Here is a 23744-nt window from a genome sequence, read left to right on the forward strand (position 1 = left end):
AATTAATCGGCCAGTAACATAATGGGGTTTAAAAAAAAAAAAATAAAATGAGCCCTTTATTGTACAAAAAGAGCAAATAATCGCTACTGTAAATATTACTTTCACAGTTCTACAGTAAAAAAATGAACCCCTTTCCAGTAGTGATTTGCTTTTTTTGTACTATAAAAGGGCTAATTTTAGATTTTTTTTAACCCCATTATGTTACGAAACGTCTTAGACCTGGCTCACATCTATGTGTTTGTTGGTGCTTTTTGCAGAAACGCACAACAGTTAATTTACATGGTTTCCTATGGGACACGTTCACATCTATGCTTTTTTTCAGCCTCTGCGTATTTGGAAAGGGTCGATTTGACCCCACTAAACGATTAGAAAATCGAATGAATGTTCTTAAAATTAAATTTTTTTTAAAGGAAGATATTGTTTGTTTTTTAAATAAAAAAATTTAAATCGCTGAGTCTAATGATAGTTACCAGATTCATCCTTGAATAGTATATACAGTATATCTCTTCTGTTATTCTCAGAGTGGATTAGATATTTTGCTCCCTAACCATACAGTTGGTTAGTTATATTTACCACTGCATAGAGATATTTAAGAATAAATTGCCTTTTTTTTTTTTAAACTTTACATATTAACTAAAATTATACACCATACTTTTTTTCTAGGGTAATTAGCCGATTAATCGAAACAATATTCGGCCAACTAATCGATTATGAAAATAATCATTAGTTGCAGCCCTAAACAACCCAATACGAAGATAAAACGAAAGACTTTATTTTTGTGTCTTTTGGTTTCATCATCTACAGTTTAAAGGAATGAACTTCTATCTGCAGATGAAGTCAGTTTAAAGCTACCTGCAAGTTTATATTTATATAAATATATATATATATTCTATCTTTTTGCGTTTTTTTTTTTTTTTTAAATAAATGTTCCTCTGTTTAAACCCTTAATTTAATCAACCTTAATTAACTCCTTATGCTCCATTTAATTATTTTCCTGATTTTTTTTTTTTGTTCATTTCTATTTTATAAACCATTAAAATCAAAGTGATTGTAAAGGCTCGTTTTTATTTAAATAACATACATATTATACTTGCACCCACTGTGCATCTCATTTTGCACAGAGTGGCCCCCGAACATCCTCTTCTGGGGTCCCTCGGCCTCTCCTCCTCCTCACAACAGTTAACCTAGGAAAAATGCTCTGCCTGGGGGGGGGGGGGGGGGGAGACACGTTACCTTGCAGGCACGCTCCCGAGTCCAGCATTTGCGTCCAGACACGAATGCCGGACTCTGCCCCGAGTCTTTGGATTCAATTGACAGCAGCAGGAGCCAATGGCTGAGCTGCTATCAATCTATCCAACCAAGAGCCGAGAACCCCAGGCAGAGGGATAGTGCATGTCCGGTGTGTGAAATTCCAGGGCTCAGGTAAGTAAAACAGAGGGGCGGGGGGGCCGGTCACTGTACTATGCATTAAAAGGTAAAAAAAAAAAAAAAAAAAAAAAAAAAAAGAGAAAGAAAAAAAATATTTAGATGGGAGAGGGAGAGGGAGAGGGGGAGAGGGAGAGAGGGAGAGAGAGAGATACCTGGTAAAAGGGTTAAAAAAGGCTGGTCTAAAAATGTTAATTTAGTGGGAAAAAATTAAGGGTCCTCCTATACAGGCACTAAAATGCAGTCTACAATCGGTGTGCCACATCTACTAAAGTAAAATTATACGAGTGGAAGAAAAAGGAGTCACAAAATGCATAATTACTTGGCACAAAATGCCCTTCTTTATTGTACAAATCAGAAATACACTGAAACCATTGAGACGTCATTCTTCACTTTTTTTTTTTAATTTTTTTACCCCGGCTCCCCAAATCTTACAAATGCTGCAAAACTGCATAGAACTATTCAGTGCATAGAGTAACTTCAATTACCCCAAACAGCATTAAATGCGGCTGCCCGTTCCCCATCCGCGGCAATGCGCCATGCATTGTTGTCCGTTCATAGAAGAGAATGTTAAAAAAACAAAAAAAAAAAAAAACACACCTCTCAAACATTAAAAATGCGTTGCTACAGGCCAACGGTACCCATAGATGAGAGATTAGAGTTGTCCCATCTAGCCCCTTTTGTCCAGCTTGGGCAACAATCTTATGTCCATAGACCGTGTCAGACACCCATAGGGGCTGAGAGACCTCAGGGGGTGGGGGGTGGGCGACAGTTTTTTTTTTTAGTTTTCTTGGCGGCAGCTCCATCTTCGTAGAGTAAACAAGCATGATTGACTGTGGCCTTGACTACAGCCACACCACTCTAAATGCGCCCAATCTCGGAACCCAAGTAGGGTCAGGCCTGGTTAGTTGGGAGATGATTGACTGTGCCCAGTTTTCTCAAAAACGGAGAAGGAACCTGGACACATGGGAATAAAGACCGGCACGTGGCTTTGTAAAAATCAGCACAAAAATTACATAGTAAACATTGTTAGGCACACATTTAACCCTTTGATTGCCCCAGATGTTAACCCCCTTCCCAGCCAGTGTCATTAGTACAGTGACAGTGTATATCATTAGCACTGATTACTGTATTAGTGTCAGCGGCAGTTAGCCAGTTCCCACAAAGTGGCAGTTAATGTCAGATTGTCCCGCTGTAAGTCGCTGACAACCACCATTACTACTATAAAAAAAATGTTTTTTCCAGTATTAGAGCTCAATTTGTAGAGTCTATAACTTTCACGCAAGCCAATCAATAGACTTATTGGGATTTTTGTTTTGTTTTTTTGTTAACCAAAGACATGCAGCAGAATACATTTTGGCCTAAATTTATGAAGAAATTTGATTTTGAAAAATTTTTTTATTGGATATGTTTCATAACAGAAAGTAAAAAAAAAAAATTTTTTTTTCTTCATTTATAGTACAGAAAACAAACAAACAAAAAAAAACAAAAACAAAAAAAAAAACAAAAACAAAAAAAAAAACCCAGTGGTGATCAAATACCACCTGATAAAAGCTCTGTGGGGGAAAAAAAAAAAAAAAGGATAGAAATGTCATTGGTCATGTGTTGCATGGCCTTGCAATCACCAGCCCCATACACATCTGAAGACAAAAAGCAAAAAAATGGCCTGGTCATGAAGGGGGTAAAATCTGCCGGAGCTGAAATGGTTAAGGGTGTTGTAAACAATAGAAGTTTATACACACACACACACACACACACACACACAGGCTATAGAAACTTGTGGGCAATTACTTATATTTCATTCAGATACTGTAGGGTGACCAAGCAATCTATCCTATGAGTCTAGCTCTGCCATTCTCAACCAGCATTCCTCTAGAGATTGCCAAGGGTTTCTTTGAGTTGTAGCCAACTGACCGCCCATCATATGGGGCTTTCCTAGTTCTAGGTCATCAATCCTTGGTAGAGCCAAATACATGACCCAATTGATCTTTTTACCTTACTCTAAGAGGGCCATTCTCCACATTGTCCACCAATTAAGGGTCATTGTTCCCAATGGCTAAAAACCAGAGGGCATTCTTCCCACTGGCCACCAATGTAAGGACTATTCTTCCCAATGATCACCAAAGGTCATTGTTCCCAATGACTAACACCAGAAGAGGGCATTCTTTCTACTGGCCACCAATATAAAGGATTACTCTTCCCTCTGGCCACCAACAGAAGAGGGAATTCACCTCACTGGCCATCAAAGTACTATTTTCCCCAATGATCACCAATTAAGGGTCATTGTTCCCCATGACCACCAACAGAAGAGGGCATTCTTCCCCACTGGCCACCAAAATAAGGACTACTCTTCCACTAATCACCAATTTAGGGTCACTGTTCCCACTGGCCACCAATAGAAGAGGGCATTCTTCCCACTGGTCACAAAAATGACTCCTACTCTTACACTAATCACCAATTTGGGGTCATTGTTCCCACTGGCCACCAGCAGAAGAGGGTATTCTTCCCACTGGTCACCAACTGAAGAGAGCATTCAGCTCACTGGCCACCAATATAAGGACCATTCTTCCCATTTACCACCAATTAAATGGGTCATTGTTCCCAATGACCAACAATAATTTTCCTAATGCCCCCCCCCACCTAGCCTAGTCTTGGCAAGAGTTCCCCGACAACTGAAATTATTTCAATGGTTCCCTTGGGGTAAAATGGTTGAGAAAGGCTGGTCTAGATGCTATATACCCATTTCTACTAAATCCAAAATGGGAGAAAAAAAAAAAAAGAAGGAAAATGAAAAGTTATGGCGGATGCTGGCAGCAAACAATAGCCCTAACCAACTGCTATCGTCTCCCTGGAAGTTTTTATGTTTTTTTTTTAAGCTAAAGTTACATTAGTGAAGAACAATCTAGGTCAGACAATCTGTCTATATGGACAATACTGACACCTATGAGAAGAACCATAGGAACCCAAGTACCACCATCCATGGGACTCCCGCACAGTCAGAGCTGGTATAAATAATAAAATTAATAAATGCATACAGACAACCTTTGTTTATCATGAACCCCATTGCTATACACTGAAAAACTGAAGCTACTGCTGCGTAGAAGACGAGATTTAGCCCTCTAGAAACCACCAGCGGCATGGGTCTGTTGTGAACATCGAGGCTGCAGGATCACAGCTATTGCTTTAGAGCACAAAATGGCAGCATAATGTTTAACTAAGGCAACCACGTTCAACATAATTGTGCTTCATCATACAAAGATGAACCTTTTAAACAGAATTCCAAAAACACCTGCCCAACCAAAAACAGAGTCTGGAAACCCATAGAAAAAAAAATAAATAAATAAAAAACCCCCAACCTCAATCCCAACTGAACTTTCAGCTTCAATCCACTAAACATTCCAGGTGCACCAGTTTGTTTTCTTTCGAAAAGTAGCCACAGCCCAAGTAAGAAAGTCTATCACTTGACAGCATTCTGCACAGAAGGACCTCTGCAGAGAGACCACTGCTTCCTCACCGAGCAGAGGTCAGCATACCCTCCACCTCTGCAGAGACATGACCCCCCCCCAGTTGAGGACAGGAAGTAAGGGGCAATATCCTGAGACAGACACAGGCAAGAGAAACGTGACAGCAACTTTAACCCTTTCCTTGCTCTATCCAAAACAAAAGTTTGGCTGTTCCATTTGAAATATTTCAGTAATCAAATGTTAATAATTTGCCTACGTTTCAGTTCGGTGAGACAAAGAGGTTTGCTTTACTACAGGCTGTTAAACTTTGCAGGGGAAATTTCACGTTGTAAGGGAATTTGCCCTTCGTTTAGCAAGTTAGGTTAAGCTCTGTTGACTTCCATCATCCAATCATGTGCAGACAAGATTTTTTCTTGCATGCGATTGGGTATTCTTTGCAAAGTGATATTTTCACTCCATTCATTAAGCCAAGTAAAAAATTCCCTTGGAACGTAAACAGACAATTTGCCTTTATTAAAAGATCAACCCCAAAATGGCCAACAGAGGGGACATTGGAACCCCCCCCCCCCCCCCCCCATTTATGAAGGCCAAGTCTAGGGAATTCACGTCTCAATATTCACTTGGATCTGCTGCACATTGGCTGACAACGTTCCCATAAACTTATAACCCTCAGAACCTCAAGGCAGACAACATCGAGAGAGGACATGGCCATTAGAAATGATGGATATGCAAGTGGTTTGCAGGGAATGTTCAGCGAATGTGCCTCTGATCCAGCAAATATTTGCCATTTCCAAAAGAACAAAGTGACCCAACAGAGAAAGACCAGTTCATTTTATCGGAGGAGCGGGATAATCGGGGGAACCTTTTTGGAATTAACTGGCAGAAAGGGATCATTCGCCCCCCCTCATAAACCTCCCCTTGGAGGACACAAGTTTTGGGGACACTTTTTTTGAAATTTTAATAGTTTGGTCTCTATTTCAAGCAGTGCTGAAAATATATTACCACTACAAAAAATAAAAAATGATGTATGAAGAAAACATTTTGGCCACAAGCTATAGTTTGCATAAATATATAGATAACATGCCAAAAATGCCTTTATGAAAACAGTACACTTATAGACAACAGATATTGCTGTTCGCTCCCCTTCAAGATGCCTTTGTTGGGCGCAGTGCGTCCATCATGTTTTTTTGTTTGTTTTTTGCATCTCTTTGGAATTCAGCTCAGTGTAGCAGAACAAAATCTTAAAGCCTTAAAAAAAGGCTTCACATGGAACAATACAATGCGACATAGTCCGCTCTTGTTTTCCCCCCCGGTTTCGACTGGGTCTCCCCCCCTTTCCAAGGCTAGCTGCCCATGTGATTGCGATGGAGAATTTGAACTGACTGGGAGACAAGATATGATGCGGCTTATGTATTTTCACCCCCGAAGGTCAACTTGCATGTTGTGAACGAACGTGAACGATTCTTCAACTGCCCAAGATCAGTTTGGTCATGGAGGTCAAACACAGCGGGCGCGCTCTGACTTCGGTGAGACGGTTGCTCTTGTGATCCTTCGCCATAACAGCAAAGGTCTAGAGGTTTATCTTCACTGTCTACAGATTCCACTGTGGGGGACACTGAGGCCTGACTGTTCTGTACCAAAAAAATTATGCCACAGCTGTTTCCATTGGGCAAGAGCAAATCCTGGCCTAGAGCAGTGTTGAGATGATGGAGGTCCACCTGGCTTAGAGGAGGGTTGCAGATGGGAGCGGCGTGCATCCAGGTTAAGTTCATGGTCGGCCAGTCTGCCAAGGCTTCTTTGCCGCACACATAGTCTGTATGAACTTGGGCTAAGGTGGGACAGTCTGGTTTATTCATAGTCGGACTGCTCGAAGAAGAAGAAGACGACGCTGGTCTTAAAGGGCAGCTTTTCTGTCCTGTAGATACAACTGGGTGCTGCAAAAAGAACCAAAGCAACAGATGAGTTTAAGCAAAAAAGGTGGTGGAAGACATCAGAAGTAATTTAAAAAGGGGAACTTCAGGTATACTGCTAAGTACAGAGATAAAATACTTCTAGGAACTGTTCTACCTGCCCAATTTCTCTTTGATGCAGTAACCAACTACAGGTCTTGTCCCTTCCCCAGCCTGTGACTGGACAGTGAAAATAAAGGCAGCAGACAGATTAACTCATCATTCTGCCACTTTGCTCCTATGAGCATGTTCTCATCTTTATTGGCAGCTACAGTACAAAGGACTCTTTGTGCTGCTTCTCCTTCTCCCAGTCCAAGCTCTTTTATACACATGGAACTGCAAGAGGCTGAGACCAAGACAAAGATTAACTATAAACCAAGTTGGATAGTGTAGTGAAGGGTTAAAAACACTTTTATGTGTACCATTGGGGACATTTTCCTGGACTTCCTGTCCCACAAACACGAAGTTAGAGGAAATCTCTCAAAGTGAAGGGAAACCCCTCTTAGACAGTTGACCCTATTGGAAGCTTTTCCCTCGCCTTGTGTTCTGAGGACAACTCTAAAATTTCTGATTTTCCCCTCTTCCTCCCGCACCCCCACCACATTTTCTCCCTCAATGACAAAAGGTACAAATATCCCCAATATAAAAAAAAAAAAAAAAGTGAGGGGACTAATCTTTTTGGTCTTTAAAATCTGCCCGTAGAGGTCCTTACCTTGGCCATTTTGTGCTGGGGTTCTTCCTTGTCAAAGTCTGAGGTGGACGAAGAAGAGGAAGAGGAGCTGCTGACTCCGGGGAACCAAATCTTTAGCATCATTTCGACTTGTAGTAAGGTGCTCAAATAACGCTCTCTGAAAAGTAAATTGGTTGAGGTGAGATGAAGTTGGCAGAGAAGGAGGCTATATTATCAAGGTATAATCTTATGTAAAAACACTATATGGCTGAAAGTTTTTAGACCTCTGACCATCACACACCTATAGGAGCTTGTTGGCCATCCAATTCCAGAACCAAAGCCATTAACATGGAGTGGTTTTGTGGCCATAACATCATTTACTCTTCTGGGAAGACTTTCAGCAAGAGTATGGGGAGCATCTGGGGGAATTTGAGCCCATTTAGCCAAAAGAGCATTTGTGAGGTCAGGCACTGATGTTGGAAGAGAGGATCTGGATCACAACTATCACCACAACTTCTCTCAAGTGTTTACAGTAGGGTTGGGGGGGGGGGGGGGGTCAGAGCTCTGTGCAGAATGCTCAGGTTCCTCAACACCAAACTGGTCAAACCAGGTCTTTATGGAGATGCCACCATTTATGAGGTCAGGAACTGATGTTGGATGAGACAATCTGGCTTGCAATCAATGTTGCAATTCACCCCAAAGGCATTGAGTAGGTTTGAAAACCAGGGTTCCTCCACACCAAACTGGTCAAACCATGTCTTTATGGATCTGGCTTTGTACACAGGCCAGAGTCATGATAGAAGAGAAAAGGGCCTTTAAAAAGGCAGAAGTTCACAATGGTTTAAAATGTCTTTGTATGACGTAGCATTAACAGTACCCTTCACCCGAAAACTTTGAACTCAATCATTGCCAAGTATGTGGACACCCTTCCCAATAGGTGGGATGGTCAGATGTTCACAAACATTTGCCAATTAGCGGTAAGTATAGGTATCAGCAGAACAACACCGACGGGTCATTAGTGGGTGACATAACGTGACATGCACCTTCTCAAACACTCACCCCATCTCAGGCTTCTGCAGAACGCCAACAATCCTCTGTATCCGATCCATAGCTACGCTCTGCTGGAAACTGCTCAGGCCTGTAACCAGAATGAAAAGAATCATTACAGCGACTATAGCAATCTGCTACGTAGACCGCAAACAAGGGTGCTTATGCACAACTGCCCACTTAGTGTAGTTACAGAAATACAGCCTCCCCTTTTCATCCCTCTTGGGGCTTATTCAGATGAGCAAACAAGAACTGCCAGATGGAATTAAAAAAAAAAAAAAAAAAAAAAAAAACAAACACACCACACCCACAAAACTAGCCCCATTCACACTTTTAGCGCACAGTCAGATTTGCACCCTGTACAAACCAATGGACAGCATCATAACATATTTGCGTGTATCCGCTCACCCAAATGGTTGCAGGCAGTTAGCCCTCATTCGCATTGGAGCGATTGGGTCATGCTATTAGACAGGTCAAAAAAAAAAAAAAAAAAAAAAAAAAAAAAAAAAAATCGCATGACAAGTCGCACTCTATTGCCAACAATCGCACTGTTCAAAACAGTGCGACGCCACCTTTGCGGTGTTGCGCATATTTGAAAAAAGTAGTTCCTGCACTACTTTCGGCAATTTCAGGTGCGCCTTGCATAGACACCTGTGCCTGAAGCCGCACAGACGTCTTCCAAGTCGCACTGACATGCGGCTTTGAAAAGCGCGCGATTTCAGATGAAGATGCAGTCAATGTGAACAAGGGCTTAATGTCACTGGTTCTGACAAAGTGTCAGACTGTCTGCTACAATATCACAGTCCCGCTATTATAAGTTCTGGATATACAAGTGCTATCTATCTATACACAGTTTGTAAGCGGTATGATTTTTGCGTAAGCCAATATAAGCTTATGGTTTGGTTTCAAAAATATGGAACAGAATACATATTGGCCAAAATTTAAGAAACTGATTTTACATTTTTTTCCATGGGATAGGTTATATAGCAGAAAGTAAAAATTGTTTTTTCAAAATTTTTTTTTTTTTTTTTTTAAGTTTTTTTATTAACTGTGCTATAAACAAAAAAAGGGGAAGAGGTGATCAAAAACCACAAAACAAAAAAACAAAAAAACAAAAAAACACCACTAGTTGTGGGTGAGAAAAAAAAAAAAAAAAAAAAAAAAAGGCACATTTTATTTGGGTACAGCGTCGCATGACTGCACAATTTTCTGTTAAAGTAATGCAGTGTTGTATTGCCAAAAAGGGAGGCTCACAAAGGGTGGTAAATATTTTAGAGGTCAGGTGGTTAATGGGGGGGCGGCTTGGTGGCTCAACCGCAAGTGTAAAAAAGGAGGCCTTATAAGTTTCTATTGTCTGATGGCTCAAGTGCTTGTTTTGGTGCATGCCGATGTTGTAAAATGTGCACCATTCCCCCAGTAGAGTAAATAGAGAAGTGGGGTATACAGCGAGGGGACGCACCGCAGGGGGAAGAGGTGGAGGGGTAATGGACAGGCAGGGCACTACTGCTATGCAACATGCTATGAAGCATCGGATAGGAACACTCAACATGAATTCCTAAACTGCATGGAGGAAAGAAGGAAAAAGGAAGAGAAGAAGGAGAAGACGAAGGAAAAAGGAAAAAAGGAAGAGAAGAAGGAGAAGACGAAGGAAAAAGGAAAAAAGGAAGAGAAGAAGGAGAAGACGAAGGAAAAAAGGAAGAGAAGAAGGAGAAGACGAAGGAAAAAAGGAAGAGAAGAAGGAGAAGACGAAGGAAAAAAGGAAAAAAGGAAGAGAAGGAGAAGACGAAGGAAAAAAGGAAAAAAGGAAGAGAAGGAGAAGACGAAGGAAAAAGGAAGAGAAGGAGAAGACGAAGGAAAAAGGAAGAGAAGGAGAAGACGAAGGAAAAAGGAAGAGAAGGAGAAGACGAAGGAAAAAGGAAGAGAAGGAGAAGACGAAGGAAAAAGGAAGAGAAGGAGAAGACGAAGGAAAAAGGAAGAGAAGGAGAAGACGAAGGAAAAAGGAAGAGAAGGAGAAGACGAAGGAAAAAAGGAAGAGAAGGAGAAGGAAAAGGAAAAAGGAAGAGAAGGAGAAGGAAAAGGAAAAGGAAAAGGAAGAGAAGGAGAAGGAAAAGGAAAAGGAAAAGGAAGAGAAGGAGAAGGAGAAGGAGAAGGAGAAGGAGAAGGAGGAGAAGGAGAAGGAGAAGGAGAAGGAGAAGGAGAAGGAGGAGAAGGAGAAGGAGAAGGAGAAGGAGAAGGAGAAGGAGAAGGAGAAGAAGGAGAAGGAAAAAGGAAAAGGAAGAGAAGGAGAAGAAGGAAAAAGGAAGAGAAGGAGAAGGAAAAGGAAAAGGAAGAGAAGGAGAAGGAGAAGGAAAAGGAAAAGGAAGAGAAGGAGAAGGAAGATAAGAGAAGCTTCTCTACATCCCATTCCAATGAGAAGAAGATGTTCTCCTGATATCCTCGGGGAAATGATTCTTTAGCAGCAGTGATGCAATTAATTAGCAGACAGTAAGAATGTATTCTAAATGAAGACGTGGAGAGGATTGGTAATTGGGTAATAGGAGGATCTGCAGAATGACTCACAAATGAACTCACTGCCACGAAAACCGTAACACACAGAAGCACAGGAGTGGGCACCCGGGGACAAGAAAAGAGGTTATCTGAGGCAAAGCAGATGTAAAGCAATCCAACTGCAATGCAAAGAAAAATACGAGGAAAATGGCATTCTAGGAGCACGAGGTGCAAATACAGCGAGGGAACAAACATTTGTTCAAGAAAACCGAGGTGTCACATGATGGGACAATGCAAGGTTAACCGTTGGTCCTAACTGAATCTATTGGAACCAAAGAAAAAGGAGGGATCACAAGCAAACTCCATTCCGTTATTCAATCGATTTATCAAACCCTGATCAAGGGTGACCCTTGAGCGTCAAAGTGCCATGGAATATATACACTGCAAAAGTTAACCGTAGGTCCCAACATAATCTATTGATACTAAAAGAGAGGGATTGCAATAGTTAAAAAAAAAAAAAAAAAAAAAAAAAGGGACCGGTCACTCTTAGAAGTGCTTTATACATACCTTACAGTGGTTATACACCCTGTAAAACCACTTTTACCTACAGGTAAGCCTATATTAAAAGGCTTACCTGTAGGTGCTGGAAATATCTCCTAAACCGCCACGGTTTAGGAGACATTTACAAAAAAAGCCGTGTGCCATGTCTACTTTAGAAAAGGGCAGATCGTGCCGTTTCTAATAGGGGTCATGCCGTGATTGGCGGCACACGCGTCACGAGACTCCAGCCAGTCACAGAGCTGGAGTTCGCAGTCCCGGAAGTAAGAGGGGTGAAGATGGACGCTCCCTGCTAGTGGGGACATCGCGGGCTTCGGTTTCAGGTAAGTGACACATAATGGGCTACTATGCGATGCATAGTAGCCCATTAAGCTTTACCTTTGCAGGGAAATAAAACCCACCAGGGTTTACTTCCTCTTTAACCACTGGCCTATTGGGCACTTTCACCCCCTTCCTGCCCAGGCCAATTTTCAGCTCTGTCGCACTTGAATGACATTTGCACAGATGCAATGCATCACTTTTTTTGGGGACATCTTTCTTTTGGTGGTATTTAAGCATCACTGGGGTTTATTTATTTTTAGCAAAAAATAAAGGACAACTGAAAAAAATAAAAATAAATAAAAAATAAAAAACCCCAACACACCCTTCTTCCCATTTGTTATAAAATTTTGTAATCAAGAAATTTTTCTGCACTGAAGGGGGACGGCACCGACAATCAATGCCCTGATTATCAGTATAAATGTGTGCAGTCACAGGCTAGCCAGTTACCGGCTTTCCTTTCCTCACACAGTGACCGCGCTGAGAAGGGAAAACGCTAAATAACCAGCGTTTGTGAACATGGGATCAGCTGTGATTGCACACAGCTGATCACATAAGGGGCAGCTGTGACTGGCCCTTTACCTCGATCTGTGATCAGCTGTGTCCAGAAAAAAAAAAAAAAAAAAAAAGAAGGGGGGGGGTTTACACTGCAGAGTGCATGAGCATCATGGGAAATGTAGTTCCAAAATATCTGGGGTGCCAAGGTTCACCATCACTGGTCTAGAGGATTGGGTGTTCATGGTTGAAAGAACTGAAAATTCAATGAATGAAGGGGCGGGGCCAGGGACAGTCATGCTGGGGAGGAGAGGGCTAGATGGTACTGGAGGTCCTCCAGCTAAGAAAAGAGGCGGGGCTCTGACTTGCTGCAGCTTCTAATGCACATTGTGAAAAGCTCACAGCGTGCAGTGAAAATCAGAATAAGCCATTTCAGTCCAGGATAGGAGCCTGTAGACTGAAGGCCGGGGGGGGGGTTCAGATTTTAAACACTATTGTCTTATATGAAGTCCAGCCAAGGGGTCCTAGCCTTCTAGGCGACCATTTTGGCTGGAAATACACATTTAAAAAAAAAAAAAAAAAAGAAGAAGAAGGAAGATCGTAGTGTTTTAAAAAGTAGTTTCATAACAAATTTGTTTTTAATATTATTCATTAATTTTTAAATCATTTTTATTATTAAAAATATAAACATGTACACACAATTTTTTGTATAAAAAAAAATAAAAAACCCTTGTACGCCGATCACTACATTAATGCGCTCTGAAGGGGTTAATCTACGTCCTTTCCCTCTATTGAAGAGAAACCATTTAAAATGAGGGTTGTTCCCCTTTAAGTGTTGAGTTTCTCTGGAGGAGGAGGAGGAGGGAGTCGGATGTCGGCTAGATCTCCTGCAGAGCCATGTGAAGGAAGACTCCTCGTTCTCCGGTTACGTAACCGATATACAATACAACAAAAAGCGCCATATTATCAGAAACAAGGATCTACCTAATCGTTGGCGCCGTTTAATCCCGCCTGATGGATGTGGAGGTATTCCTGGTAAACGGACAGAAACCTTTTGCCAATTGAAGGGATTTAAAGAGAAGGAGAGGACTGCACCTGGCCACATTTGCCAAAGTAAGTACCCTACAGCCAGCAGCAAAGGAAAGACACACTGAACTAGTCGGCTATGACCGATCATGGCCGTGGGAAGAACTTCCCTTCCACCCCCAGTGGCCAGTGGGCAACTGGTTAGTAGTCGATAAAGCATACACGTTTTGGGGGACTTTGACCACCCCTTCTCCAGGGACTTTGGTGAGGTCAGTCGTTGCCGTAGAGCCACATCTGGAGACCGTTACAGTCTATGGGTTGTAACAGACTTTGCTACTTCAGTGTGGCAAATGTCTGGCAACTCCCAACATGATCACTAAGATCCCTGAAGGAGGGAAGTCCACAACCCCCAAGTTGTGTTGGCGATTTGTATTTAGTAAAAAAAAAAAACTACAAATTACTTCACTTGAGACCCTCCTCATTACACTTGCAAAACTACCAGCCTGAAGAACCAGCGCCCAGCCAAATACTTCTGGGAGCAGAGCAGTCCACAGCCCTCATAAGGCTAACCACTATCCATCAGTGAACCCCGAGCCTGAACCCTACAACCTGACAAATAGAGCAGAGTGTGGACAATCGATGTGAAAGAACAGGGCCATGGCAGGCATGTGCGCTTGGCAAAACACCCGGTCAGGATGGCTTCCCTGCAAAGGCCATGTAGTTTTGAGTAGTGAATAGTCAGAAAGAAAGCTTGCAGGCAGCCTATACTAGGTGTTCTTTTTTAGCTAACCCATGGTGCTCTGGGATCCTTTTTTCAAAGTATTATATATTTATGTACAAAAAAAAAAAAAAAAAAAAAAAAAAAAAAAATTAAAAAAATTAAGCTATAGTAAAACATTTAAAAACGTTATAAATAAAATAAAAAGCACACCCAGAACCATTATAGCTTCCCGTTAAAAAACACCTACCTCTGTCATATCTGCCCCTTTTTAATCCATTTAGAAGTTCATTCAGAGGTCTGATAAAGCCCTGGAGTTCCCGGCACTGAAAAGGGGGAAAAAAAAAAAAAAAAAAAAAAAAATTTAATAAAAACAGATCAGCATCATACAGACCATCTGTATATTCTTAATCTAATATAATTGGTTTATAGCATTGTATTTGGCGTATATTCGTAGAAACATTCTATGGATCTACACTTTCCTCTCATGGCACGAAGTATGACGCTAACCCCATCTGAAATGCGTTCCCAATCATTAAACTTACAATTGTGTAGTAGGGGTGGGTGGGTGTGCTAAGTGATATACACTGTATTGGTAAAAGTTTGTGACCCTTCCCCTCCAAAACTACCAATTTCATGTGGTATTCAATGATGGGTACGGTTAATGATACAGCATACAAAGACTTTTTAGACAATTGTGTGCCTTCAACCTTGTGGTAACAGTTTGATGAAGGCCATTTTCTTCTCTACTCTACCTTGACTGTGTGACGCCGCCCCTTTAGGTAGGTAGGTGGAAAACTATATAAGAAATCCAACATGTTTCTGGGATCAAAACAAACCCCTTCCTAAGGGCTTAAGAATGGGAATCAAGCTACTCTACGAGACTGAAGGCCCAGGGCACATGGGCGAGACTGAAGGCCCAGGGCACATGGGCGAGACTGAAGGCCCAGGGCACATGGGCGAGACTGAAGGCCCACGGCACATGGGCGAGACTGAAGGCCCACGGCACATGGGCGAGACTGAAGGCCCACGGCACATGGGCGAGACTGAAGGCCCACGGCACATGGGCGAGACTGAAGGCCCACGGCACATGGGCGAGACTGAAGGCCCACGGCACATGGGCGAGACTGAAGGCCCACGGCACATGGGCGAGACTGAAGGCCCACGGCACATGGGCGAGACTGAAGGCCCACGGCACATGGGCGAGACTGAAGGCCCACGGCACATGGGCGAGACTGAAGGCCCACGGCACATGAAGCGATTGGGGAGACTATGTATATGTACTGAGGTGACCTCCCTCCCACGATGCTGGGATGTCATCACCCTGTGTAACCTCCACACTAGCGGAAGCCATCACTGATGTAATATCAATAAAAGTACATTTTCAAATGTATTTAATGGGAATATTTATTATTCCCAGGTGACCCTGCCATGGAGGTCCTCGGGCCGACACTCCCTGTTACAGGGCGACAATGCTCTGACTCCATCTCCCAATTGTGCTCTTGTCATATGGGCTGCCAAGTGGCCATTTAAGTACAGAGGCCTGGTCCACTGTTGTCACCATTAGGCAACTCGTCCTGCGATGGCAAAGAGGCTGCATGAGAACTACAAAACCAAGATTTAACAAATATGAAAAAAAAAAAAAAAAAAAAACAAACAAAAGCACCCCCTTTTTTTTTCCTGTAAACTAAAATGGTCATCCTGTTTTGGTTGCAACTGTAGAAAGATTTCTATATTGGGCCGGAGGTCTCCTTATTGGCTGCTGCAGGTAGATGGCCGTCCTCTAAAAAGTATTAAATATAAACAAACCTTTTAAAAAGCTGGCAGCTTTCCGTATGCGATTCCTCTGCTGCATACATGGAAAATTTCAGAGGATCACGACGCAAGTCCTAACTCCCTTACCAGGCCAGGGCGGCTGTATCAGCCTGCAGGATTAATGTAATGCAGAGAGGATAGAGCACAATCCAGCTGTACATGACAGCTTCATACTCGTGTCTGATACACTGGTCTGCGGCCAACGCGCCATCAGCTCCTTAACTAATACTGCCCACACAGTGTCAACAGAATTACCACTGGAGGCTCGCTCCCCCCACTGAGAGCCAATTATACATAAGCTCCTGTGATGGGACCCATGTCAGAATTTCATTCAAATAGAATGATGCACGTCCCCCCCTTACAGAGCTTTACTTTCTTTGCACTAAACTGAATTTCTAGCTCAGAGGCTACCCGCAAAGATCTGTCAGCTGCTGACCCGTTACCAAAGTGTGCATAACCAATCTCAATTACCTTTTAAAGTAGTTGTAGACCCTCAACTGAATGACAGTTTGTTAAAAGCACTGCATCATACTTTTTTTAAATTAAAATACGGTTATCCTTTGTCGCATCTCAGTGCTGCTGATCTCCTGCAGCCTCTTCCCATCTACATGCACTTCAGCAACAGCCGAATGGAATTTTAGGGCGGGATTCCTGATAGTGACAACAGTAGACCATGTCTGGGGTAAGGCTCCTTTTTATATGGGCACAGCGGTAGACTCCACAGTGGACCGCGTTGTCAGCCCACAGTTAGCAGGTCGTTTGAAGACTGAAATCACCGTGCTGCAACTAGTGCCGGGACAAGGTTATCCAACGCTCAGGGCAAAAATGCCAAATTGCCCCCCCTTAGGGTTAGCAGTGATGTCGCTGTTCCACAACACAGGTGCACAGTTTGGAAAAAGGAGCAGAGTGTTGTCACCCCATAACAGGAAGTCCCCGACTAAGGACCTTCATGGCACGATTAGGAGGCTACTCTCCATTGGATACCTGTGTGACTACTCAGAAGCGCAACTAGGAAACAGGGGCAGAGTACTGTCACGCCACAACAGGAAGTTGCCAAGGACCTTCATGTCAAAATTACTAGGCGACTCTCCACTGGATACCTTTGCAACTACTCTGAAACACAATTGGAAAACAAGGGCAGAGTGTTGTCACCCTATAACTGAAACTGCCTCAACAAAGACCTTCATGGAAAGATCAGCAGGGATTATTTTAAATGAGCATTGCAGATTAAAAGTATTAGAAAGGAACTGGAAGAAGTATTGGAGTTTAGCAATTGGTTTTAGAACTACTTTGGGGGGGGGGTTCAGGATATGGTGGTAAATTTCTCCAACACAACAGGTACACAAACACATTCCCCTTGGAATCGCCCACAAAATAATGCACTATTCACCACCACATACCTTTTCAGCAAAGATGCGATCTCCATCTGATATTGGAAGGTTCTTCTCTTTTCTCTCCTTCCACCGGTTGGCAAGTGATATGGCATTCTGTAGTCGCTGTCTTTTGAGTCCTTGATGGGCCTCACAATTTGACCCGTCTGGGAACACCAAGTCCTTTAGCTGCTTGTCTTGCTTTCGGCCCATAATCGGTGATCCTCTACTCGCAAGTTTACTCCTACTTGGATAGGATTTCCATCCTTCAACCTCTCCTGAATACCTGCAATTCTGTCCCGTATGTTGATGCCAAAAGGACCTCCTGGCTTGGTACTCATTCTCTAGATGGATTAGGACTGGGTGGCTGGCACTGGTCAGTTGAGAGTTTGGGATCATGCGTACATCTTCAAAGTCCTTGTGGCCTTTGGCGGGCTCAGGCAAACCTTCAGAGAGGAAGACGTCAAAACCAACGTATATTTTATCCTCCTGGTGGGTCGAGGTGGTGGTGCTGGCTGAAGAGAAGAGGGAGTCTGATGAGGACAGAAAATCTGAGGACTCCGTGTCTTCCATGGGTGAGTCAGTGGCCTGTAGGCATAAAAACAAAAGCATTTTTTAGTTGAGCACAACAATGACTGGTTGGCTACACCATGATTTTTATCTTAGCAGTCAACCTATGCCAACATGCTTATCTTTTGCGTTAGAGCAGAGTGAACCAAGGTATAGAAAACAATCTAACCAACTAAAGTCAAAGTGAATAACTTAACATTACGGTAATTTTACTTTTAAGTAAAGTGGGAAGAGACAAAAATGCTTTTCTGCAGTAGAGTAGGCAAAGACCAGAGCTCATGTCAAGGTTTTGTGAGCTGCAATTTTTTACATTTTTTGCTCTTGGGTTTAGATCAGCCATCATCGACCAGGGTTCCTCTAGAGCAGGGGTAGGCAATCTGGGCCCTCCAGCTGTCGCAGAACTAAAAGTCCCATCATGCCTCTGGGAGCAATTGTAAATGCCAGCCTTGCAATGCCTCATGGGAAATTTAGTTCCACAACAGCTGGAGGGCCCCAGGTTGCCTACCCCTGCTCTAGAGGTTGCTAGAGGTCCCTTGAGCTGTGGCTGACTGACCTCCCATCTGATGCCTCCATAACCCCAGTTCCATCATCTTCTCAGCTGTCTGTAAGGGGGACAATGACCACCCCCTAAGGAACATTCTTCCCACCGACCATTCCCCCCCCCCAAACTAAGGAACATTCTACCCACCAACACCCCCACCTAAGTGACATTCATCCCACTGACTCCCCCAACCTAACATTCTTCCCTCCGACCAACAATGAGTACCTGATACCCGAAAATGATTTCAAGGGTTCCTCTGGGGTGAAAAAGTCTTTTTTTGGAAACAAAGGCAGAGCTTTCATTTGACTATTTTTTTTTTTTTTGAGCTCTCAATAAATACAAAGTGTGCTGATGTACATTACTTTGTGAGTTAGGGCAGCCCATTCATATGAATGCGTATCATGACGAGCCAACAAAAGAAAAAAAAAAAGCCCCGCGATGTACGCACCTTTTTGGAATGCAGCATGGCACAAGGTATGGTAGCAGGTTACCGTGTGATGTAATGCACAAGGCAAGTTGAGGTGCTATTTGGCATCAATGGCACCCCAATGTCTTTTCACTTACGCGCTCGTTCTGAGGGCGTTATGGGTCTGACGGAATTTTGCTAATCGCTTCTGATTAGTTGAGAACCGATCATAACATGGAACAATAACCACTTCCGATAGATTGATCAATCCCGTATTTTAAATCATTTAGATGATTTCTACGGTGCTTTCCTCTGTGGGGACTCAAAGCATGGCCACCATTACATATCCAATTATCCCGAGCCTCGAGGCCAATCCCGACGACTGCTGAAATGTAACACCTTCCAGGTATTCACTTCCTTTGAACATTGTGTTCCTACATGTGCTACAGATGGGAAGTGATACATCATTACGGCACGGCTGAGCAACGTACGAAGAGTAAACACATCTGCATTATGTAACCTGGCAATCACATTACTCGAGAGGACGCCGTGGAAATCACTGCGGCCGGGAAGGGTTGGGAATTGGTGTGTGCGGAGGGAGGTGGGGGTGGTGGCAGTCTGGAGAGGAGTGTGCACTTGGCCAAAGTTGCCTTTCTGCTCCAATCAGCTGCTTGGAACACCTGATGAGATTTTGCAAACGGCATGGCTGGGATGGCACTGCCATGTGCCGTGGGCGTCAGATACATCAAGCTGGAACACACGCAGCGCCCTCAACCTGATCTTATCCCAAAAAATGCACATGGATTAAAAACACCATAACAACTGTAACGAGCAACATTATGCAGTTTCCCGGGTTCCAGATATAATATTTTTCTGTAACCAAGACTTTCTTTTATAGAAGACCCAAAATCTATATTTTTCTGTACATCTGGTCTCTGCATATCATTTGGAACCAATGGCAAAGTCTCTTCCCTGGACATCCTGCCACTAATAGCACTTCTTGTATGCAGACACCAAGCCCATGTGTTGCAATTAGCAATAGCATTGTTACTCCACGTTTGCTCCTTCAGCTGGCCGTAGGATTGCCTACCAGGTCTACCGGATAGGAAGCTCAAGGCCAACTAAAAGGAGCTCCAAGGCTTGGGGTTTTGGCCCTTCCTGTTCTAGGGCAACAACGCTCTGTGCTCCCCCCCACCCCCAAACCAGGCATGGCCATTATAGTCCCCATCAAAACCTACCCTTAGAAATGCCATGCAGCCATTGCACATGTAGACCAGAAGCTCCAGTGTCAGTACCCTGGCTGTGCCCATTATGATGAGTTCCCGTCACCCCTGTGCCAAGTTCTCGGGTCAGTACACCTGCTGTGCCCATTATGAGGGGTTCCCACCATCCCTGGGCCGAGTTCTCGGGTCTGCCATGCAGCCATTGCGCATGTAGACCAGAAGCTCCACTGTGCGGCACATGCTGTGCCGATGAGGGGTTCCTACCATTCCTGTGCCAAGTTCCCAGGTCAGATCACCATTTATAAGGGTAAAGTTAGCACTCTCCTTGCTTATTTTTTTAATAAATTTCATATAGTGGATATTGTACAAAAAACTAAAATGTGCAAAAGTGGGCGGGGACAGAGCCCAGAATTATGGCCTAGAGATCTAGCTGAATATCCAAGACATAGATGGGGCCCGACAACCCACTATGCTCCACTTCTAGCCAAAAATAAATTTTTTTTTGAAGGTCTGACGAGTTAAAGGGAACCCTTTACTAAAGAGATACGCCCAATTAGGCAAAAGCAACGAGTCTGTCGGCGTCTGGATTAACATTGCAACATAAAACGTATAAACCTCACTCTAGGTGTGGTGTGTAATTATTTGCAGTTGCTCAGAGCAGTGTCAGGAGGTCAAACTCCATGCAAATTCCAGCAAAAAGCGTCAAAGAATGAACAAAGTGCCAAAACCACAGATGTCCCACGGCTGATTACTCATCAATATAAAAATCAATGCTTACTTTCTTTTACGTTACTGTAAAAACACCGTCACCTAGGATTCTCATCAAGGCGTCTCACTGCTTGACTTGTTGATAAATTTGAAGTGCCCATTATGAGGAGTTACCACTATCCCTGTGCCGAGTTCTCCAGGTCTGTACACCTGCTGTGCCCATTATGAGGGGTTCTCACCATATCTGCACACCTGTTATGAGGGGTACAAAAGCAGCTTGTGGTGGTGGAGGACACACCTGCACCTAACAAGAGGTCTACCATGGTCAATTCCTATATCCCAGAAGATCACAATGGATGCGAGTTCCTGGGGATGGGGAGCCCACCTCAGCAACACAATGGCACAGGGAGAATGGTCCTCAAGAGAAGCAAGTGCTTCATCGAATCAGAGAGAGCTTCTAGCGGTTCAGAGAGCCTTGCAGGCATTTCAGACAGAAATCAGGGGTCGCAATCTCCAGATTCTTTCCGACAATATCACTACGGTTGCGTACCTCAACAAACGGGGAGGTACGAGGCGTCGGATACTTCAATCTGTTGCCCAGGAGATTTTATCATGGGCAGAAGGGAATCTAGCCTCAATTACAGCAGTGCACCTGAAGGGGACACAAAACTGTCGGGGAGATTATCTCAGCCGCTACCGGGTATGTCGAGACAATCGCTCCCTTCATCCTGAAATCTTTGCAGGTCTCACCGACAGATGGGGATGCCCCAAAGCAGACCTGTTCGCAGATCAGAACAATCGCACAAAATCACTTAGAACCCCCAAACACACACACACATATATATTATATTATATTATATTATATTATATTATATTATATTATATTATATTATATTATATTATATATATAATTTTTTTTTTTAGCAGAGACCCTAGGGAATAAAATAGCGGTTGTTGCAATATTTTATGTCACATGGTATTTGCGCAGCGGTCTTTCAAATGCAATTTAAAAAAAAAAAACTAAGCAGTAAAGTTAGCCCATTTTTTTTTTTTTTCATCCAGAAGTTTTGATTACCTGTTTTTGTGTATTTAATATTTAAGAGAGGTGTTTTTTTTTTTTTTATCTAAATTCTACATACAAGTGAACTGATTGGAGGTTTGTTTTGTTTAATGTTTAAATGTAAAAAATGTTCTGTATCACTGAAGGTTGCTTTCACACTGGAGCGGGCATGCGTTGACGGTAAAACGCTGCTAGTTTTAGCGGCTCTTTACCATCATTTTAGCAGCGCTATTCGGCTTCTAGCGGGGCGCTTATAACCCAGCTAGGAGCCGAGGAAGGGGTTAAATGCGCCCCTGAAGCGCCGCTCCTGAAACCCTTTGCAGGCGCTTCGGCAGCGGTGCGCATTCATTTCAATGGGCAGGAGTGGTGGAGGAGCGGTATACACCGCTCCAAAGATGCTGCTTGCAGGACTTTTTTTTTTTAACATCCTGCCAGCGCATCGCCTCAGTGTGAAAGCACTTGGGCTTTTACACTGAGACTGCAGGGGAGCCGTTTGACAGGCACTTTACAGGCGCTATTTTTAGCCCAAAAGCGCCTGAAAAACGCCCCAGTGTGAAAGGGGTCTAACTGTTGTTAGATTTTATGAGATGAAGGGGGGGGAAAAAAAAAAAAAAAAAAAAAAAAATCGGCATCACATATCGGCCATCGGCCACCGCGATTTCTAAATATCGGCATCGGCCAGAGGAAAACCTATATCGGTCGACCTCTAGTCAAGACCCTGGTAAATTGCAGGAAACAAGTCACTAGAGCCATATATTCCAAGGTTTGGAAGAAATTTAACTCATGGTTATCTGAAAATCAAAGATTAACTCATGACGTTCCTTAAAATTTTGGACTTTTCTCAAGAGGGCGTCAGAGGTCTTTCAGTTAGTACAGTACAGGCGGCAGCTATAAGTGTTTTTCTCCAATTTTCTCTCTTGGAAAAATCCCACTATAGCTAGATTCTTCAAATCCAGGTCCAGGCCAGTAGTGGTTAGAAGTTGTCCAACCTGGGACCTGTCCCTGGTGCTTCAAACTCCAGTAGAATTCCCTTTTGAGCCCCTAGAGCAGGGATATGCGATTAGCGGACCTCCAGATGTTGCAAAACTACAAGTCCCATCATGCTTCTGCCTCTGGGTGTCATGCTTGTGGCTGTCAGAGTCTCGCTATGTCTCATGGGACTTGTAGTTCTGCAACAGCTGGAGGTCCACTAATTGCATATCCCTGCCCTAGAGGATATTTCAGTTAAGTTACTTACCTAAACTATTTTTCTTGCGGCAATTACTGCAGCTCGTAGGGCAAGCGAGTTACAGGCCCCATCAGTGAGGGAGCCTTTCCTCACAATTTTTGAAGATTGGGTTGTTTTGAAAACCGATCCAGGATTTCTGCCTAAAGCGGCCAGTACATTCCACAGATCCCAGGACATTGTACTGCCAACCTTTTGTATTTCGCCAAAGGGTGACCAAGAGAGAAAATTTTTTTTTTTTTTTTTTTTTTAGACGCGAGGAGAATTCTCTTTGTCTACCTTGAAGTCTCCAAGACCTTTAGAAAAACAGACGCCTTGTTTGTTCTCTTTTCAGCAGCACACACAAGGGAAAGAGTGCATCTAAAACTACCTTGGCTAGATGGATAAAGCAAGCCATTTCTGAAACTTACAAAGTTAGGGAAGTTCCTCCGCCTTTGGTCACTGCGCACGCAACAGCCTTGTCTGCGTCTTGGGCTGAGAGGGCTGGAGCCTCACCGGAACAAAATTTGCCGGCTTCAATACGGTCCAGTTTTTCAACCTACATTATTGCCTGGATCTCCTATCTGCTCAGGAGCAGGCGTTTGGTTGTAAGGTCCTTCAGGCAGTTGTCCCTCCCTAGACTGGTAAGTTCTGGCTCATCGTCTCATGGGCTGTTCTGGAAGACGCTTA

The 23744-nt window shown here is 43.3% G+C and overlaps 1 protein-coding gene across 2 annotated transcripts in view; it reads right to left on the bottom strand.

Moving 5' to 3' along the window:
• Positions 1 to 1736: 1736 nt before the first annotated feature.
• Positions 1737 to 23744, bottom strand: part of CIART (circadian associated repressor of transcription) — a 28196-nt gene continuing 6188 nt past the window's right edge. For both annotated transcript variants that reach the window (XM_073610286.1, XM_073610287.1), the window contains exons 2-6: positions 17373 to 17930; positions 14408 to 14483; positions 8568 to 8646; positions 7551 to 7686; positions 1737 to 6823 (exon numbers count right to left, since the gene is read on the bottom strand). In XM_073610286.1, coding sequence (XP_073466387.1) covers positions 6296 to 6823; positions 7551 to 7686; positions 8568 to 8646; positions 14408 to 14483; positions 17373 to 17915 — 1362 coding nt within the window. In that variant the 5' untranslated portion in view covers positions 17916 to 17930 and the 3' untranslated portion in view covers positions 1737 to 6295. The remainder of the gene's footprint in view (positions 6824 to 7550; positions 7687 to 8567; positions 8647 to 14407; positions 14484 to 17372; positions 17931 to 23744) is intronic.

Source organism: Aquarana catesbeiana, linkage group LG13 (genome assembly GCF_042186555.1).
Source record: "Aquarana catesbeiana isolate 2022-GZ linkage group LG13, ASM4218655v1, whole genome shotgun sequence".
Lineage (NCBI taxonomy): Eukaryota > Metazoa > Chordata > Amphibia > Anura > Ranidae > Aquarana > Aquarana catesbeiana.